The 19784-nt window shown below is 41.8% G+C and overlaps 1 protein-coding gene and 1 long non-coding RNA gene across 4 annotated transcripts in view; one reads left to right on the plus strand and one right to left on the minus strand.

Moving 5' to 3' along the window:
- Nucleotides 1-821: 821 nt before the first annotated feature.
- LOC123330555 lies at nt 822-4842 on the plus strand. The gene is made up of 3 exons (XR_006546566.2): nt 822-2855; nt 3200-3336; nt 4209-4842. It is a non-coding gene; the product is annotated as an uncharacterized LOC123330555 (long non-coding RNA).
- The window catches only part of MFSD6 (major facilitator superfamily domain containing 6), an 89996-nt gene continuing 74030 nt past the window's right edge, over nt 3819-19784 (minus strand). For 2 of the 3 annotated variants that reach the window (XM_025273325.3, XM_025273318.3), the window contains 4 exons: nt 10410-10571; nt 9480-9578; nt 7834-8114; nt 3819-5928 (listed from right to left, as the gene is read on the minus strand). In XM_025273325.3, the coding sequence (XP_025129110.2) occupies nt 5725-5928; nt 7834-8114; nt 9480-9578; nt 10410-10571 (746 nt within the window). In that variant the 3' untranslated portion in view covers nt 3819-5724. Of the gene's footprint in view, nt 5929-6077; nt 6103-7833; nt 8115-9479; nt 9579-10409; nt 10572-19784 lie in introns of all 3 variants that reach the window. The other variant, XM_025273330.3, reaches the window with a different exon arrangement.

Here is a 19784-nt window from a genome sequence, read left to right on the forward strand (position 1 = left end):
ATGCCATTGGTAATTTGATAGGGATCACATTGAATCTGTAGATTGCATTTGGTAGTGTAGTCATTTTCACAATATTGATTCTTCCTACCCAGGAACATGGAATAGCTCTTCATCTGTTTATGTTGTCTATGATTTCTTTCATCAGTCTTATAATTTTCTGTGTACAGTTCTTTCGTCTCCTTAGGTAAGATTATTCCTAGATATTTCTTTTTGTTGCAGTAGTGAATGGGATTGATTCCTTAATTGCTCTTTCTGATTTTTCATTGTTAGTATGTAGAATGCAAGTGATTTCTGTGTATTGATTTTGTATGCTGCAACTTTGCTAAATTCACTGATTAACTCTAGTAATTTTCTGATACTATTTTTAGGGTTTTCTATGTGCAGTATTGTGTCATCTGCAAACAGTGAGAGCTTTACTTCTTTTCTGATCTGGATTCCTTTATTTCTTTTTCTTCTCTGATTGCTGTAGGCAGGACTTCCAGAAGTATGTTGAATAATAGTGGTGAAAGTGGACACTCCTGATCTTAGGGGGAATGCTTTCAGTTTTTCACCATTGAGACTCATGTTTGCTGTAGGCTTATATATGGCCTTTACTCTGTTGAGGTAGGTTCCTTCTGTGCCCATTTTTTGAAGAGTTTTAATCATAAATGGGTACTGAATTTTGTCCAAGGTTTTTCCTGCATCTATTGAGGTTATCATATGGTTTTAATCTTTCAGTTTGTTAATATGGTGTATCACATTGATTGATTTGTGTATATTGAAGAATCCTTGCATCGCTGGAATAATCCCAACTTGATCATGGTGTATTAGCTTTTTGATGTGTTGCTGAATTCTGTTTGCTAAAATTTTGTTGAGGATTTTTGCATCTATGTTCATCAGTGATATTGGCCTGTAGTTTTCTTTTTTGTGTTGTCTTTGTCTGGTTTTGATATCAGGGTAATGGTGGCCTTACAGAATGAATTTGAGAGTGTTCCTTTGTCCTTGTTTTTTTTGAATTCTTTTTTGAGAAGGATAGGTATAAATTCCTCTTTATATGTTTGGTAGAATTCCCCAATGAAGCCATCTGGTCCTGGAGTTTGGTTTGCAGGGACTTTTATTACTTCAGATTCTATCTTTTCTAGTGATCGATCTGTTCAAATTGCTTGTTTTTTCTTGATTCAGTCTTGGCAGGCTGTATGTTTCTAGAAATTTGTTTCTTCTAGGTTGCCCAGTTTGTTGGCATATAACATTACTTGTCATTTATCCCCCCATCCTCTTCAACTTATGTTTTGATTAATTTTATCCTTTAACTAATATCTCTGATCGCTTAATGTTTACAGTTCGTGTTGGAACTTATTAGAATAAGTTCCAATGGAACTGATAATGGAATAAGTTCCAATGGAACTAATAATGGAATGCCTTATTAGACAGCTTACTGGGTATAGGTAAGCATGTAACATAGTACTATAGTACTATATCTATAGTACTATAGATAGATAGTACTAATCTATAGTACTGTAGATTATGCATGCATAATCCAGCATGCAGTGGATTTAAATGTCACAAAATACTCAGAGAGCTGGACCTTGACTGGAGAAATGAGACAGCACTTGTGTCTGTCTGCCACACAAGAATGCTGGCAGCATTTATGGAGTGCGTACTGTGTGTGAGGTATGTCATTTAGACCTCAGAAGTAAGGCCGATGCTAGATGACCTTAACGCTACAGAGGAGGTCCCTGATGCCACATAGGTCGCTTCCAGGTGTAAGTTCCCCTGGCAGCAGTGAGGCGCACAGCCGCACGCTGGGGCTCCGTGGCCAGCACTCTAGAGGTCCTTGGGTTGCCGTCAGAAAGTGGGGACGTCCTGGAGCCACAGTGGGGTAAGTGGTCCTGCATTCACACCTGAAGGAGATGGGAGCTGAGTGAGAGTAAGGTACTCACCTGGACTGGCTCATATCTTCCCCCTCTGGACATCACCAAGTTTCTGGCTGCTGTCTTATTTTAAACCACAGTTTGTCCTTGCGTAAGGTAAGTCGCTTTGTGATTTGAGAGCCCAGTTCCCCTTCCCCCTTTATTTTCTGTCTGTCCAGACACCAGCCTCTCTCCCGTCTGCCTGGTGATTTGGGATTCTTGAGCCAGGGGTTCACAGGACTGCTCTGGGGCTTCAGAAGTAGCTTTCTCCATTTCTCACATCCAGGAACAGGAATTTCTAAAGAGAAAACCATCTTTTGCTTCCCTACATTCAGCTCTGTCACAACCTAAGAGTCAGTGTAGAGTTAGGCAGTGATTCTAGGTTAGTCACTCACAGGAAGCCACACCCATTGTTACGGGGCGCTTGTTGTGTGCTGATAACCTTGTCATTTTGTCCTTAAAACCACATGAGGTGGTGTAACGTAATGCCTCTTCACAAAATAATGTTAATTTTAGGGTCCAGCCTTTCACAGTGAAGGTGAGAAAACTAAGACCCAGAGAGCTCCCAAGGTGGTTTCTTCCTCTGTTTCTGCATGTCCAGCATAATAGCCAGGAGCCACATGTGGCTGTTTAAACAGCACGAGAAATTGAACTCCTCGGATGTACTAGCCACATGGCAACCACTTAAGAACTTGCCTGTGGCTTATGGCTGCCACACTAGAGGGCGTCTTCTACAAGGCTGTCACCTCAGGACATCGAGCCGTGGCTGTGTCAGCTGGCCCTTCCGGACTCCATGGCATTGGTCTTCAGAATCCCCGCTGACCTCCAAGTTTTCTCTGCAGGTTGCCAAACCTTCCAAGTTACCCCCAGGGTGGCACACACGACTAAAAGCCGGAGTTTGAAGGTGCTGGACTTCCACGTATCTGGAATATCTAGGGATCCTAAATGGAGCTACAACCGTGCCCTGTGAGTACCAGACACATGAGGGGGGATTCAGAATGACCAGGGCTTTCCTTCAGGCTCGTTTTACCACAACGGAAGCAAGGAAGGCCTCCCTGCCTCCTGGGGTCAGGGAAAGTCCTGGGTGGACATTAGGTGGGTTTGAGTTCTGAATCCTGGCTTTGTGACCTGGGCCCCATAACATAAGCTGAGTTAGCTGCAGAATCCTCATACTTAACATGGGGACAGTGATACGTATCACAGCGGGTGGTTGTAAGGCAGAAGAACAAGGTCATCAGCACACAACAAGCACCCGGTAACGATGGGTGTGGCTTCCTGTGAGTGAGTAACCTCCCAGAATCACTGCCTAGCTCCAGATCCACTGCAAGGAATGCTGCTTAAATGATGGGCCCGGCGCCACTGGCAGCCCCCACCCTGGCAGTTTCGGAGGACCTGCCATCAGAGGGACGCGCTCACCAGCATTCTGCTTCCTGTGGCCCATGACAAGGTGAATAAGCCAGTAAGGCTGTGATGTTCTTCCTGTGAATTTCTTACACTTTTCATGAGGTTTTTTTGGTAGGTGGAGGTATGTGTGTTAGGGTCATCTGTTATTCTACTGAAGGCTCTGAGCAATAGAATACTAATTTGTAACTAACCTCTTCCGATACCACATGAGCTCAGCACTTTGCCTAATTTACTTTTTCTACAATGAAGGGAAAAATATGAAACAGGTCATTAAAGCACTGATTGCCAGCCTGGGCTTTGTGACTTCCCTAGGTATTTCCAGGGGTTCTCAAAAGGCATTATAAAATTATCAAATCAAAATTTAATTTGCACTCTATTTTTTAATGGCACTTTAAGGACGGAAGTCACAAAGTCTACAAACCCATGAAGGTCTCTGTTCTGAAAGGTTGGAAATTACTGCATTGTTGAATCAGCTCTCACAGTAAATGTCTCATAATAAAGGCCTGTAGAATTTGATCTCATTCATTACAGAGCAAGGGACTTTTATTTGTTTGGTCACATCGTTATCATTTAGGAAATATTTAAAAATGGTATTTTTATTTGAACATGTCAAGTGTGCATTTCCAAAACAGCAGGCTTTTCGGAGGAATAAATCAGAACTGTAAACACAAGACACAGTAGAAGTTCTTTGACTTCCTACAGTCAGTTTCACAAATCCACATACTGTATATTCATAGGTGAGGGTCAGCCTGTCACCCGTCTCTCTATTTCTATAATTACATAAGCATAATAAATACATCTGATTTTAAAGGTCACTTAAAATGAGTTATGATAATTTACAGTACAGTACATTTCAGTCAAGTGCAAAAATAACTATTTGCTTAATTCTGTTCCTTCCCATTATTTTATTTTTAGGCTGTGTGCTGTGGTGAAGCTAGATATCCGAGTGTAGAGTGCCTTCTCCCAGATACTGTTATGGGCAGAAGTGCGGTGTCGTGGGGAAGCCCTTATTTACAGTTGGTCCTGCCTAGTCGGGGTCAGAGAGGAAGGTGGGTTTTTCATTTTTAAGTCTGTTCTTTTCTTTGCTCTCCTCTGTGCTCACCCACAGTATCGTAGACACTGTGTAACTGACCTTCCTTCAGCTGCAGCCATGTTGCCTTGCCCACGCGCTGCCCCAAGGCCTCCCGTACCCTCAGCGTTCATTTTCAGCAGCGAGCTCTGCGCAGGAGCCCCCGGCGCTGTCCTGACTGTAGGCGCAGCGCTCACAGCAGCGTGCTCACACCCGAGCTGTCCAGTGTCTGACTGTGTCTTCATGGGAAAGCATATACGGATACTTGTGTCTTAGGTCATTGGAAAGTGTACTTAACTTCTTATTTCTGTCTTTCCCATTCCTGGCTTCCTGTCACCACCTTTTCCCCTCACCAAAAACAAAACAAAAACTGAGCCATTATGTAATTTTAAAAAATTGTATCCCTCCCCCAGGCACTTAAATCTTATACTGTTATTTGTAAGTAGTACTGCTTAATTAAAAGAAACCCTTAGGAATTCATTGATTTTGTGTTTGTTTTATTCCATCAGCTAATTAGAGCCCAAATCACTAGAAAGCTGTAAATAGTGATCGAGGCTATTTACAGTATCAATATATTTAGTAAACCTTTGTCTATCAAGCCACAGCATACTGAGTTGGTTGGTTTATTTCAAATATTCCTTCCTCTGGTCTTAAAGCCCATTTAAAACAGAAGGCATTTTAAAGCTCAGCTTAGCTTGCAGTGGTCAGTAACAGCTTTTGCTGCTCTAAGAATTGACTATTGTATACCATACACATATAAAAATATATTTCCTAGAGATATCCCGAGTTTCTGACGAAACTTTTTCCTCTTTTTTTTTCTTTCTTATTAAACAAAAACATAGATGCTACCAACTTTTATCTGGTTACTTTTAAAATAAGTCTTATAATTTTTAAATGGTTCTTTTTAAAAGAAACAAAATTATAGATGTATTCTGTTTCTTCCCCGTTTGCATTAAGAACCAAATAATTAGAATAAATAATCAGAAGAGGGAACTTATATCAGCATTCACCTTGAAACACTTTCTTCCCCTCCACCCATTCAGTGTAACTGCTGGTTCCAACTCTTACTGCCCTGGCAGAGAAGTCCTGTGGTCCTTAACCTACAAACCCAAGAACCGAAAGCCCTCACTGACTCCGTTTTCCTCCTGTGACTCCGGTGGGGCTGTGGGAGGTGGCCTGTTTCTGCCAATATGTACTGTAGCTCTTATGTGTGTGAGTGTCTCCATGGTGATGAGTTCCGGTGTTTAGAAGCGTATGTGGTGCTATGCTCCTCAAGAGAGGCGTGTCCTGGGTTCAGGCGCCTCTCCCTCCGTCCTGGCAGAGGAGCCCAGCTCCATGCAGGGTGTGAGGTGAACAGACGCCTCAGTGTCCCCCAGCGGCAGGCGGAGCCTGGTGGTCCTCACGGTCCTCTGTGCGCGGGTCCACACTGGGGTGAGCAGGGCTGCTCTGCGTCTGAGATGCGGCTGCTGGAGGGGATGGCTGGCTTCTAGGTGGGTCAGGGGGAGCCTCACATGGTCCAGGCTGGGCTCCACTCGCTGCAGAATTTTTCTGATTCTCACTGGTCCCCTGGAAGGTAAAGACAGGATATGCCCCATGGTCAGCGCTAGCAAACTTTTTATATGCTTTCAAGTAAGATAGAGGCAGCATGGGGAGAGCATCCTGAAGCAACCACTTCAGGAAACAAGTAATAGAGGAATAAGGGTGGAACGGCTTACCTTTCATCTCCTTTCCTACGTGCAACTGCCAAAGCCGCATGAAAAACATAAACACTGTAAGCAGATGTACCTTGTGGATAAAGGATACATTACTACCAAAATGCCTGTTACTCCTAGGAAAACAGTCTACATCAGCAGATGCTTCCTGGGCCCCCACTGGCCATTGTGGCAAGTCGCTGGGTGAGCAGCATGGAATGGAAACTCATGCCGTTTGCTGAGGCCAGAGCATTCAAGGCTGGAAGGCACCTTGTCTAACAGGGAGTAAGGAAGGCATTCTTGGCCTTGGAGATGGGACCAGGAGAAGAAAGGTCCTGAAATGAAGAATCCTGATGTGTATTTAACTAAACAAATAAGGCGGAACATCCATGTCAAAAAAAAAAAGTAAACGAGCCCCTATGTGACCAGCTGGTTTGAGGGAGTACCTATCACTCCAGAACATCACCTACACCATGTCTGTAAAATACCACATTCCTGGTTTCTGAAAATCAGAAAATATGTTTTTGTTTTTCTTTAATGGATTGCCCTCCGAACTAATACCCATCACTTCAAATAGCTGAGCACCAAAAAAAAAAGTTTTATTTCTGTAATTGATTCTAAAATGTGAAAGAAAAAATTGTATGATGACTTCTTTATAAGAATAAGTTATACCAGCTAGGTTTAATTAATCTTAACATACCAGAAAAAAATGTTTAATGATGCTTAAGCCTCATAGGCTTCTGTGAAAATGAGGATAAGTGTCCGAAGTATGAAAACACTGCCATTTGGGCAGAAGACCTCATTTTTCCTCCTGCTTCACCTCCTTCATACGCTCTTCCCACCCTCCTATCATCCTTCTTGACTTGTGAGCAGAGGATTTGCATGAGTTTATCTTGATAGACCAATAAGATCATACATGCACTAGACGTTACTAGCAAAGAATCAGATTTGGTTTAAGCTATAGAAATACTATGTTAGTTTACAAAATTGTGATAAATTAATTAATGTATTTCAAATTAAAGAAATTATCAAACTACTCTTTAAGTCTTTCTCCTTTATTTTTTTTCCTCCTATGTCCTCTGAAACTGCTCTAGATATAAAACTGACGATTCATCCCATGAAAGAGAATGATTTGATTAAAAGAACACAGGGACGTCCAAACTCGTTACTTTGGCTAAACGAAGTCACACTTAATCATTTTCCAAAAGTATTAATATAGCTTCAGTGACAATTGCCTACAATGTTTTATCCATGCGATTCAACTCTACTCAGGAGATACCCTAAGGATAAGAAAAACCACACTTTTTATCTGTCAGGTGAGCCCACCAGCAAATCCACACTCCACTCAGCTGGGTATCCTATAAGACGCCTACAGTGGCTCAGAGTACTAACTAATTCATCAGATATTTACTGACATACTACGATATAGAAAGTCCCCACTAGAATTTTTAAATTAGAGATTAATTAATCCAACCAAGGCAAGAACCATATATCCACACGGTAACTAGTGTCCATCAACACAGACATTTTAAAGAAATATAGAAAGTCAGAATGAATTTCTTTCAAGAAGTACTGTCTTCTCTGTGAGGCCTTTCTGAACTGTGTAAGGCAGAGTCTTCCCTCTGAGACCTTGTATACACCTCTGTAACACACTTGTCACAAAAGTACTGAAATTACCTGTCTGCATGTTTATTTCCCCCGTCAGACCTCCCAGAAGTTTCGCTGAACGAACATCTGGAACAACCAGGCCCGCGTAAGGTGGGCAGCAGAGGACCTTTACCTGCAGAGGCTGTATCTCAGAAGCACGGCTGTCCCTCGTGAGCTGCATCATCTCTTTGATCTGGTAGAGTGCGTAGGCAAAGGTCACCCAGGGAGAGGAACTGACCCCCCAGGCTGGCTTGTTCACATCCTCCTGTTCTTCCTGGTGCTTGGTTTTCTTGGGGGGAAGTCTGGGCTCAGTGCGTGGCATAACATCTTCTGTCTGTTGTTGGACCAAGTCGATGGTTGCTATGGGAACAGGGCTAGAGGGAACAGGGATCCTTTCTGCCAACATCGTCTTGTCTGGAGAGAGAATCGTGTTTAAATCATTTGTCAGTTTTCTACATATTTAAGCAGATGCATGTAAGTATATATAAATAGTAAAAAATAAACAGACAACCTTGATAAGCCCATTCTAGTGTGCTTGGGAATGTCAGCACGTTGCAGTGTAGCAAGGGTGGTTTCTCTGCCTGGTGGAGATTACTGAGCAAATGAATGTGATGTCTGCCTTCCAGAGCCTAACAGACATGAACATATTTATGAAATGTATTGTTAATGTATCAGTATATCATATTTGTGGGGCATAGGTTATAGCTTCAGCCCACTTACAGTACTGAAATTGTAAAGATAAGCATCAAAACAGGAAAATTGCATGACAGATGCTTTTATTAGACTTTTACTGAAGGCATGGACCAAGCTATGTAAGAGATATGATCTGGTTAGGATTATGGAAGAACAAGAGTGAGAAAAGTCAGTATTGGTCTTTCTGACTGAGTAACTTGTTGGCATTAAAATTTGTCTATGGGATTTCTGTAACAAGTTAGTTTTTCTCTTAATAGAAGCACTTTGAGTACTTGAGGCAAATGCTCCTCAAAGGAAAAGACACCATAGAAGATGAGCCTGTTTTAGGACTCAGGAGCTGAGAAAGAATATTTGTTTTAATGGTTGGCCTTCTTCATTCAAAAAAAAAAAGTTGACTGCCCAAATAAGTTGAAAACTTGTTTTCATCCACACATTATATTGGATATAACCTTGGTGTATAATAATTTTAATGAAGTCCATACCTAATCTGCCTGCAATGCAGGAGACCTTGGTTCAGTCCCCAGGTTGGGAAGATCCCCTGGAGAAGGGAATGGCAACCCACTCCAGTACTCTTGCCTGGAGAATCCCATGGACCGAGGAGCCTGGTGGGCCACAGTCCATGGGGTCGCAAAGAGTCGGACACGACTAAGCAGCTACCACTTTCACTCTCATGCCTAATTAAGGGAAGACTTCAAATTAACGTTTAGGCTTTTTTTTTTTTTTCCAGATGAAGGTAAGGTGCAGAGATGAATACCACTTCCTGTCCCTAATAGTAGAATGACTGTATAGTCCTTTCTGTATTTAAAATTTAAATCTCTTTAGAATACCTGAGAAATTTAAAACCAATACTTTCCCCAGTACCTTGTACTGTAAGACAAAACAAAAGGAAGGAAACCCCAAGCTATTTAAACAACCAGTATTCTTTTCAGCACAGCGAGTGGCATCTCTCCAGCCGCGGTGCACACGAGCTCGGAGCCATGCAGGTCTGTGGCACACTCTTGCCACCTCTGGGTTTCTCAGGGGTATGTGCAGAACTCCCCTTGGCTTCAGCCTTTAGAACCATTAAGGGTCAATGAACATGTCTACCTTCTTCCTCATCGGGTACTGCCAGCCACTGGATCAGGGCAAAGAGCAGGAGGATCACCAGGCAGGCCATGCCAATTCCTCGGAAGGTTGCAGCAGCCCCTGTGAAAACAAGTGACGCTCTAGAGAGTAGTTCCTGGCAAGGCGGGTAGCCCTCACCCAGGCCTGTCGATGTTCTAAAGCTGACAAAGCCAGCAGAGCATGGCAAGTGGCCGTTAGCTTCATACCGAAGGAAAATCAAGTCTGGGTAGTTGTCAAGTGACCCACGAGCTGGTATTGCATATCTGTCATTGATCAGACTGCATTTATAAAATAAAGGGACTGTCTCTGAGTGCCTTTTTAAAATGCAGTGGGCTCTCTTCTTCATAAAGGCCATCTACCTGTTATAAACAGTCCTATTAATCTGTAGTTAAAACAGCCAAGCTCAATAGGTGCTATAAATTCAGACATCTCTGAGCCCACCTTCTGTAGATGACTGAGTAGTCAAGATCCTGGAGCAGAATCATCCCACCTCCACCTCGGCCCCTGTATTTCCGGTAAGGGGGAGCTGATGGAGCAGACAGACTGTTCTCACAGACGCAGGGAGGCCACCAAAGCCAGATGGAAACCAGTGATGAGTTATCTTTTCTCCAGCGTTTTCACCAACAGGTTTAGGGCACTTCAACCAAAAGCACGTGGGCTTCTTCCTTGGTTTGGCTCCTCTGAGGTATCTGTGTTGCACTGCGGTTAACTGTCTGTCTGCTCTAATCCTCTTAACTACTGAAGCACACTGCACTGCAATTCTGACTACTGTGAAAGCTAGAAAAAGAATATGAGAACGAGAGTCTAGCTTCTGGCGATCTTCAGTAATAATCTAGGTGTTTATGGAGGTGTTGCTGAAAAATTGTAAGGTTTCATCAAAGAAGAAAGGGAAAGAAAGCAAGCCGTTCTTACCAAAAAAGTTGACTAACACGCCTCCAATCATGGCACCACAGCCTCTCCCCAAACCCAGATGCAGGCCTTGCAGGATGCCCTGGGCAGACGTCCTCAGCTCAGGGGGAACCGCGGCACTGAGATAAGAGATGCAGGCCGCCCAGATGGCCGCGTGTGTCACTCCTGGGGAGAGGGGAGCAGGCGGGATGGCTGATCAGCACTTCTCAGGCTACTCTTTGGAATGTGAGTTACTAACAAGGTATATACATGTGTACACATATATACATATATACACATCTAACAAAGATGTATACTTTTTTTGCGGTAAAATACACATAACAAAATTCGTCATTTAACCATTTGTAAGTGTGTGGTTCGGCAGCTTTAAGCACAATTCCAGTTTTGTGCACCCATCACTGCCATCCATCTCCAGAATTTATTTTCAGCACAAACTGAAATTCTGCACCCGTTAAACAGCACCATCTCCAGGCCTTGAGAACCACCATTTACTCTCTATCTCTATGAGTATGACTGCTTGGGTACCTCACACAAGTGGGCTCATACAGGCTTGGTTCTTTGGTGTCTAGCTTCTTTCACTTAGCATAAAGCCTTCAGAGTTCGTCCATGTTACATGTGCCAGAATTTCCTCCCTTTTTATGGCTTATGGATATGTAGCCTTGCAACACTGTTTATCCATTGATCTCTTGATGGATATTTGGGTTGTTTCCACCTTTTGGCTGTTGCGAATGCTGCTGCTGTGAACACTGAAGTGCAAGTGTCTGAGTCCCCGTGTCAGTTCTCTGGGGTATATACCTTAAAGTGGAATTACTAGGTTACATGGTAATATATTTAGCACTTTGAGGGTCTGTTTTCCACAGTAGCTGCAGCCTTTTACATTCCCACTAGAAATTCCCACTCAAGAATTCCAGTTTTTCCATATCTTACCAGATGTTATTTTCTGTGTCTTTATAATAACAATACCAATGGGTATTAGGGCTTCCCAGGTGGCACTAGTGGTAAAGAAGCCGCCTGCCAATGCCGGAGACATGAAGAGATGCGGGTTCGATCCCTGGGTCGGGAAGAGCCCCTGGAGGCGGGCACGGCAACCCACTCCAGTATTCTTGCCCGGGGAATCCCCATGGACAGAGAAGCCTAGCAAGCTACAGTCCACACGGTTGCGTACTGTCAGACATAACTGAAGCGACTTAGCACAATGGGTATGAAGTGGTTATCACACTGGTTTTGATTTGCATCCCCTAATAGCTACTGATACTGAATGTTTTTCATTTATTAGCCATCTATAAATCTTCTTGGAGAAAATCTATGTAAGTCTTTGCTCATTTTCAAATTGGGCTGTTTGGGTTTCTTTGCTGTTGTAGTTGTTTTTAAATATATTTTGGATATTAAAACCTTTTTGTGGGTACCTATTTTGACACTGAGAACAGATACATAGATCAATGGAACAGAATAGACCCCAGAAATAAACCCATGCACATGTAGTCGATTAGTCGACAACAAAGGAGGTAAGAATATACACTGGGGAAAAGGCAGTGTCTTTAACGTGTGGTGTTGGAAAACATGGACAGCTACATGTAAATCGATGAAATTAGGACACTCCCACATACCATATACAAAATAAACTCAAAATGGTTTGAAGACTTAAATGTAAGACATGGCACCTTAAAATTCCTAGAGGAAAACATAGGCAAAACATTCTCTGACATAAATTGTAGAAATATTTTCTTAGATCAGTCTCCCAAAGAAATAAAGAAATAAAAGCAATAATAAACAAATGGGACTTGATCAAACTTAAAAAGATTTTGCAAAGAAATCATCAACAAAATAAAAAGACAACCTAAGGAATGGAAGAAAATACTTGCAAGTGATGCGGGCAACAAGGAGTTACTATCCAAAATCTCCAAACAGCTCATAAAACTCAATATTGTAAAAAACAATCAAAGAATGGGCAGAAGTCCTAAACAGACATTTTTCCAAAGAAGACATACAGATGGCCAACATACACATGAAAAGATGCTCATCATTGCTCATCATTAGAGAAATGCAAGTCAAAACCACAGTAAGGTATCACCTCACACTATTCAAAATGATCATCATTTAAAAAGTCTGAAAATGCTGGAGAGGGTGTGGAGAAGAGAGAGCTCTCCTACTGTTTGGGGGGAATGTAAACTTGTGCAGCCACTATGGTAAAAGAGGTTTGGAGGTTCCTTAAAATACTAAAATAGAGCTAGCATGTGATCCAATAATCCAACTCCTGGATAATTATCTGGAGAAGACAAAAATTCTAATTTGAAAAGATATGTGTACCCTAATGTTCGCAGCAGCGCCATTTACAATAGCAAGACAGCGCAGCAACCAAATGCCCGTCAGTGCATGACTGGCTCAAAAGATGTGGCGCGCAGACACACAGTGGAATATAACTCAGCCAAAACAGTGAAACATTCCCATTGACAGCAGCAGGCATGGGCCAGGAAGTATAACGAAGTCAGGCAGGTAAAGAGTTACTATATGATGTCACATGTGTGGGATGTAAAAAATAATACAAATGAATCCATATACAAACCAGAAACAGGCTCACAGCCATAGAAAACAAACATACAGTTATCAAAGGGGAGAGGGAGGGAAGGGGGGTACAAATTAGGAATATGGAATTAACAGATAAAACTACTATACAAAAAGCAGATAAGCAATAAGGATTTACGGTATAACAGGAAATTCAGTATCTTGTAATAACTTGTAATGAAATATCCAAAAAAATCACTTTGCTGTACATCTGAAAATAATGCAGTATTGTAAATCAAGTACAATTTTTTTAAAGATTTCCAATTTTTCCATTATATTAGCACTATGATTAACATTTTCAGAGAGATAGCTTTTATGTATCTTATTTACATTGGCTATAACTCTATAAGTGGGGTTAATGACTCGAAGGATATCATCATTTTTTTCTTTTTTGCCTTTTAATATATAGTTGCAGTTTGTTTTCCAAAAGACTGCAGGGACTATTTACAATGCCTCATCACCAGTTTCATTATATCTTCACCATTGGTTGGCAGGGAGAGGAGGATACAGATAACAGGTTGGAAAAAATTTGATCATTAATGTACAGCAACTACACACTGTATGAATTTAAATCTTTATTAGAACACAGCTTTACATGGAACAGGAAGATACCATCACAACAGGTTTTATAAATAGCTGCAAAGGATTAAGAAATCATCTGGTACTGCCTACATTAAGATATGGGCTTGCTCCTGAAAAATAATCTCACTTAGAGATAATATCATCAGAAAGTTTTAATCCATGTTTTGGAAAATTAAACTGAAAAAGTAATATTCATTTAAGATTTAATCTGACAATCTGCTTCTGGCCAAACTGGAATAACAGGTACTGGATTTACTTCCTTCTTGAAACAACCAAAAACTGGACAAAATATATGAAACAATAGTTCCCAAGACACTGGACGTCAGCAATAAGGGCAGTGATCTCTGAGAGACGGGAAACAGTGAGGGGCCCAGCCCACTGGGCCCAAGTCCGACAGCCGCAAGGCACAGAGGGGACCAGCAAACCGAGGAGACCGGCAGACAGCCTGGGGAGACGGGGCAGCCGGGACTCCCGGTCAGGGAGCGCCACAGGCACTCCAGAGGCCCGCAGGTGGCGTCCCTCACGTGTGCAGCAGAGTGCTGACTAACAGGTGCGTGTGTTAGAAACCATCCAAAGCCAAGTAAAGAACTGCCCAAGACAATACAAAAAACACTCCTTGGAACCCATCCAGGGCTGGGAATAGTACCTGTTTCTACCAGCCAAACTGGAAAAACTCGTGATTCCCGGGATTGCTAGATTCAGAAGGGTCTTGTTTTAGGACAGCCAACAGGGACCTTCTGTACAGCACAGGGAGCTCTGCTTACTGTTACATGGCAGCGAGGATGGGAGGGGAGTTCGGGGAGAACGGGTACATGTATGTATGTGGCTGAATACCTTTGCTGTCCACCTGAAACTCTCACAATGTTGTTAATCAGCTACACTCTAATACAAAATGTTTTTAAAAAGACACTGAGGGTAAAAACAAACAAAAGGTCGTGTGTTAGTATTATGAAAGAGCCCTAGTTTAAACAACGTTCTGGTCCCATCTAAGTAATGTTTAGAAGCAAGACTCAAGAGGGTCACACTATTTCTAAGTTTAGTTATGTTCCAGAACAAAGCTCAAGAATATTTGTAGGAAAGCAAAAATATCCAGCACCTAAGGTAAAATTCACAGTGTTGAGCATGTAATCAAATACATTGCTATTCAGTTGCTAAGTTGTGTAGGCCTCTGTGACACCCCATGGACTGCAGCACACCAAGCTCCTCTGTCCTCCACTATCTCCCAGAGTTTGCTCAAATTCACGTCCATTGAGTTGATAATGCTGTCTAACCATTTCATCCTTTGCTGCCCCCTTCTCCTTTTGCCTTCAATCCTTCACAGCATCAGGGTATTTTCCAATGAGTCAGCTCTTTGCATCAAGTGGCCAAAGTATTGCAGCTTCTGTTTCAGCATCAGTCCTTCCAATGAATATTCAGGGTTGATTTTCTTTAGGATTGACTGGTTGTATCTCCTTGCTGTCCGAGGGACTCTCAAGAGTCTTCTCCAACACCACAGTTCAAAAGCAACAATTCTTCGGTGCTCAGCTTTCTTCACAGTCCAACTCTCACATCCATACACGACCACTGGAGAAACCATAGCTTTGACAAGACTCTCAGAGTCTTCTCCAGCAAAATTTGAAAGGATCAATTCTTTGGTGCTCAGCCTTCTTTATGGTCCAACTCGCATCTGTACATGATTACTGGAAAAACCAAAGCTGTGACTATATGGACCTTTGTCAGCAAAGTGATGTCTCTGCTTTTTAATACACTGTCTAGGTTTGTCATAGCTTTCCTTCCAAGGAGCAACGTCTTTTAATTTCATGGCTGCAGTCACCATCTGCAGTGATTTTGGAGCCCCAAAAAATAAAGTCTGTTACTGCATTCACTTTTTCCCCTTCTATTTGCCATGAAGTGATGGGACCAGATACCATGATCTTAGTTTTTGAATATTCAATTATAGGCTAGCTTTTTCACTCTCCTCTTTGACCTTCATTAAGAAGCTCTTTAGTTTCTCTTCACTTTCTGCCATTATAGTGATATCATCTCCATATCTGAGGCTTTTGATATTTCTCCCAGCAATCGATTCCAGCTTGTGATTCATCCAGCCCAGAATTTCACATGTTGTACAATTCATATAAGTTAAATTAGCAGGGTGACAATAGATAGCCTTGTCATACTGCTTTCACAGTTTTGAACCAGTGAGTTGTTCCATGTCTGGTTCTGTTAGGTTGGTGCACAAGTAACTGAAGTTCTGCACTGTAGAACTTTACCATTTGATATTAGAATACATTCTTCAATATATGTGGTTATGTTATACATCATTTTAATGGGTGTTTCTCGCTTCATTTTTTTGCTAATGACATTATTTGCTGTTTATACTTAGGGAAATGATGTTAGACAAAAAGCAAATTTTATCAGTTTCTTATTCAAGTTCAAAATGAGTCATAAAATAGCAGAGACACTCACATCACCAATGCATTTGGCTCAGAAACTTAACGAATATACAGTGCTGTGGCGGTTCAAGTTTTACAAAGGAGACAAAAGCCTCGAAGATGAGGAGTGCAATGGCCCGCCATGGGCAGCTGACAACAACCAAGAACCATCATCGAAGTTGTGAAAGAACACAACGTTGACCATTCTATGGTCATTTAGTATTGAAGCAAATTGGAAAGGTGAAAAAGCTCCATAAGTGATTGCCTCATGAGCTGATCAAAAATTTTAAAAAATCGTTCTGAAGTTTCTTCTCATATTCTACAAAATAGCAAACCGTTTCTCCATCAGATTGGGACAAAAAGTGGATTTTATATGACAGCTGGTGATGGCCATCTCAAGGGTTGACCGAGAAGCTCCAAAGCACTTCCCAAAGCCCCAAACTTGCACAAAAAAGATCATGGTCACTGTTTGGTGGTCTGCTGCCAGTCTGATCCACTACAGCTTTCTGAACCCTGGTGAAACCATTACCTCTGAGAAGTATGCTCAGCAAATTGATGAGATGCAGTAAAAACGGCAATGGCTGCAGTTGGCATTGGTCAACAGAAGGGGCCCAGTTCTTCCCCTTGACAATGCCCGACAGCATGTCACGTAATCAACGGTTCAAAAGTTGAACAAATCGGCCTCTGAAGTTTTGCCTCAGTAGCCAGGTTCACCTGACCTTGCATCAACCGACTACCCTTTCTTCAAGCATCTCGACAACTTTTTGCAGGTAAAGCCTTCCACAACCAGCAGGAAGCATAAAATGCTTTCCAAGAGTTAACTGAATCCTGAAGAGAGGGTTTTCATGCTACAGGAATAAACACATTTATTTCTCATTGGCAAAAATGTGTTGACTGTAATCATTATTATTTTGATTAATAAAGATGTTTTAAGCCTAGTTAAAATGATTTCAAGTTCACGGTCCGAAACTGCAATTACATCGCACCAATGTAATAAATATTACTTCTTGACCCACATACAGGTTTCTCAGGAGACATGTAAGGTGGTCTGGTATTCCCATCTCTTTAAGAATTTTCCACCACTTGTTGTAATCCACACAGTCAAAAGCTTTAGCGTAGTCAATGAAGCAGATTTTTTTCTGGAATTCACTTGCTTTTTTTATTATCCAATGGACATTGGCAATTTGATCTCTGGTTCCTCTGCCTTTTCTAAACCCAGCTTGTACATCTGAAAGTTCTTGGCTCATATACTGCTGAGAAAGATTTTGAGCCTAACCTTGCTAGCAGGTGAAATGAGAGCAACTGGATGGTAGTTGAAACATTCTTTGGCATTGCCCTTCTTGGGGATTGGAATGAAAACTGACCATTTCCAGTCCTATGGCCACTACTGAGTTTTCCATATTTACTGGCATATTGAGTGCAGCACTTTAATGGCATCATCTTTTTAGGATTTTAAATAGCTCAGCTGGAATTCTGTTACCTCCACTAGCATTGTTCATAGTAATACTTCTTAAGGCCCACTTGACTTCACACTCCAGGATGTCTGGCTCTAGGTGAGTGACCTCATCATCATGGTTATCCGGGTCATTAAGACCTTTTCTATATAGTTATGTGTATCTTGTCACCTCTTCTTTATCTCTTATGCTTCTATTAGGGCCTTACCATTTCTGTCCTTTATCATGCCCATTCTTGCATGAAATGTTCCCTTGGTATTTCCTGAAGAGATCGCTAGTCTTTCCCATTCTACTGTTTTCCTCAATTTCTTTGCATTGTTTATTTAAGAAGGCCTTCTTATCTCTCCTTGCTATTCTCTGGAACTCTGTATTCAGTTGGATATACTACTCTTTCTCCTTTGCCTTTGACTTCTCTTCTTTCGTCGGCTTTTTTTAAAGCCTCCTCAGATAACCACTCTGCTTTTTTACATTTCTTTTTCTTTGGGATGGTTTTGGTCACTGCTTCCTGTACAATGTTATGAACCTCCATCCATAGTTCTTCAGGCACTCTGAATATCAGATCTAATCCCTTGAATCTACTTGCACTTCCACTGTATAATCATAAGGGATTTGATTTCGGTCATACCTGAATGGCCTAGTGGTTTTCCATACTTTCCTCAATTTAAGTCTGAAGTCTGCAATAAGGTGCTCATGATCTGAGCCGGTCAGGTTCTTCAGGTTTTGTTTTTGCTGACTACAGTATAGAGGCTCTCCATCTTCAGCTGCAGAGAATAGAATCCATCTGATTTTGGTACTGACCATCTGGTGATGTCCATGTACAGAGGCATCTCTTGGGTTGTTGGGAAAGGGTGTTTGCTAAGACCACCATGTTCTTTTGACAAAACTCTGTTAGCCTTTGCCCTGATTCATTTCGTACTCCAACACCAAACCTGCTTGTTATTCCGGTAACTCTTGACTTTCTACTTTTGCACTCCAGTCCCATGTGATGAAAATGACATCTTTTTTGGGTGTCAGTTCTAGAACGTGTTGTAGGTCTTCATCAGTTCTGTAGCTCAGTCATTTCCGACTATGAGACCCCATGGACTACAGCACGCCAGGCTTCCCTGTCTATCACCAACTCCTGGAGGTTGCTCAAACTTATGTCCATCAAGTCGGTGATGCAATCCAACCATCTCATCTTCTGTTGTCCCCTTCTCCTCCTGCCTTCAATCTTTCCCACCATCAGGATCTTTTGCAATGAATCAGTTCTTCACATCAGGTGGCCAAAGTATTGGAGTGTCAGCTTCAACATCAATCCTTCCAGTGAATATTCAGGACCGATTTCCTTTAGGATGGACTGGTTGGATCTCCTTGCAGTCCAAGAGACTCTCAGGAGTCTTCTCCAAACCACAGTTCAAGTATCATTTCTTTAGTGCCCAGCATTCTTTATAGTCCAACTCTCACATCCATACATAACTACTGGAAAAAACATAGGTTTGACTAGATGGACCTTTGTTGGCAAAGTAATGTCTCTGCTTTTTAATTATGGTCACAGCTTTTCTTCCAAGTAGCAAGCATCTTTTAATTTCATGGCTGCAGTCACCATCTGCAGTGATTTTGGAGCCCAGAAAAATAAAGTCTGACACTGTTTCCATTGTTTCCCCATCTGTTTGCCATGTAGTGATGGGACCAGATGCCATGATCAGTTCAGTTGCTCAGTCATGTCTAATTCTGTGCGACCCCATGGATGGACTGCAGCACTCCAGGCTGTTCTTCACCATTTCCCATAGTTTGCTCAAACTCATGTCCATCTAATCACTGATGCCATCCAACCATCTCATCCTCTGTCATCCTCTTCTTCTTTTAATGTTGAGTTTTAAGCCAACTTTTTCATTTTCCTCTTTCACTTTCATCAAGAGGTTCTTTAGTTCTTCTTCACTTTCTGCCATAAGGGTGGTGTTATCTGCATATCTGAGGTTATTGATATTTCTCCCAGCAATCTTGATTCCAGCTTGTGCTTCATCCAACTCGACATTTTGCATGATGTACTCTGCATATAAACTAAATAAACAGGATGATAATATACAACCTTGATGTACTCCTTTCTCAATTTGGAACCAGTTCCATGTCCAATTCTGTTGTTCCACGTCCAGTTTTAACTATTGCTTCTTGACCTGCATACAAGTTTCTCAGGAGGCAGGTAAGGTAGTCTGGTATTCCCATCTCTTGAAGAATTTTCCACATTATGTTGTGATCCACACAGTCAAAGGCTTTGGCGTAGTCAATAAAGCAGAAATAGATGTTTTTATGGAACTCTCTTGCTTTTTCGATGATCCATTTTCAATATTGGCAATTTGATCTCTGGTTCCTCTGTCTTTTCTAAATCCAGC

Source organism: Bubalus bubalis, chromosome 2 (genome assembly GCF_019923935.1).
Source record: "Bubalus bubalis isolate 160015118507 breed Murrah chromosome 2, NDDB_SH_1, whole genome shotgun sequence".
Lineage (NCBI taxonomy): Eukaryota > Metazoa > Chordata > Mammalia > Artiodactyla > Bovidae > Bubalus > Bubalus bubalis.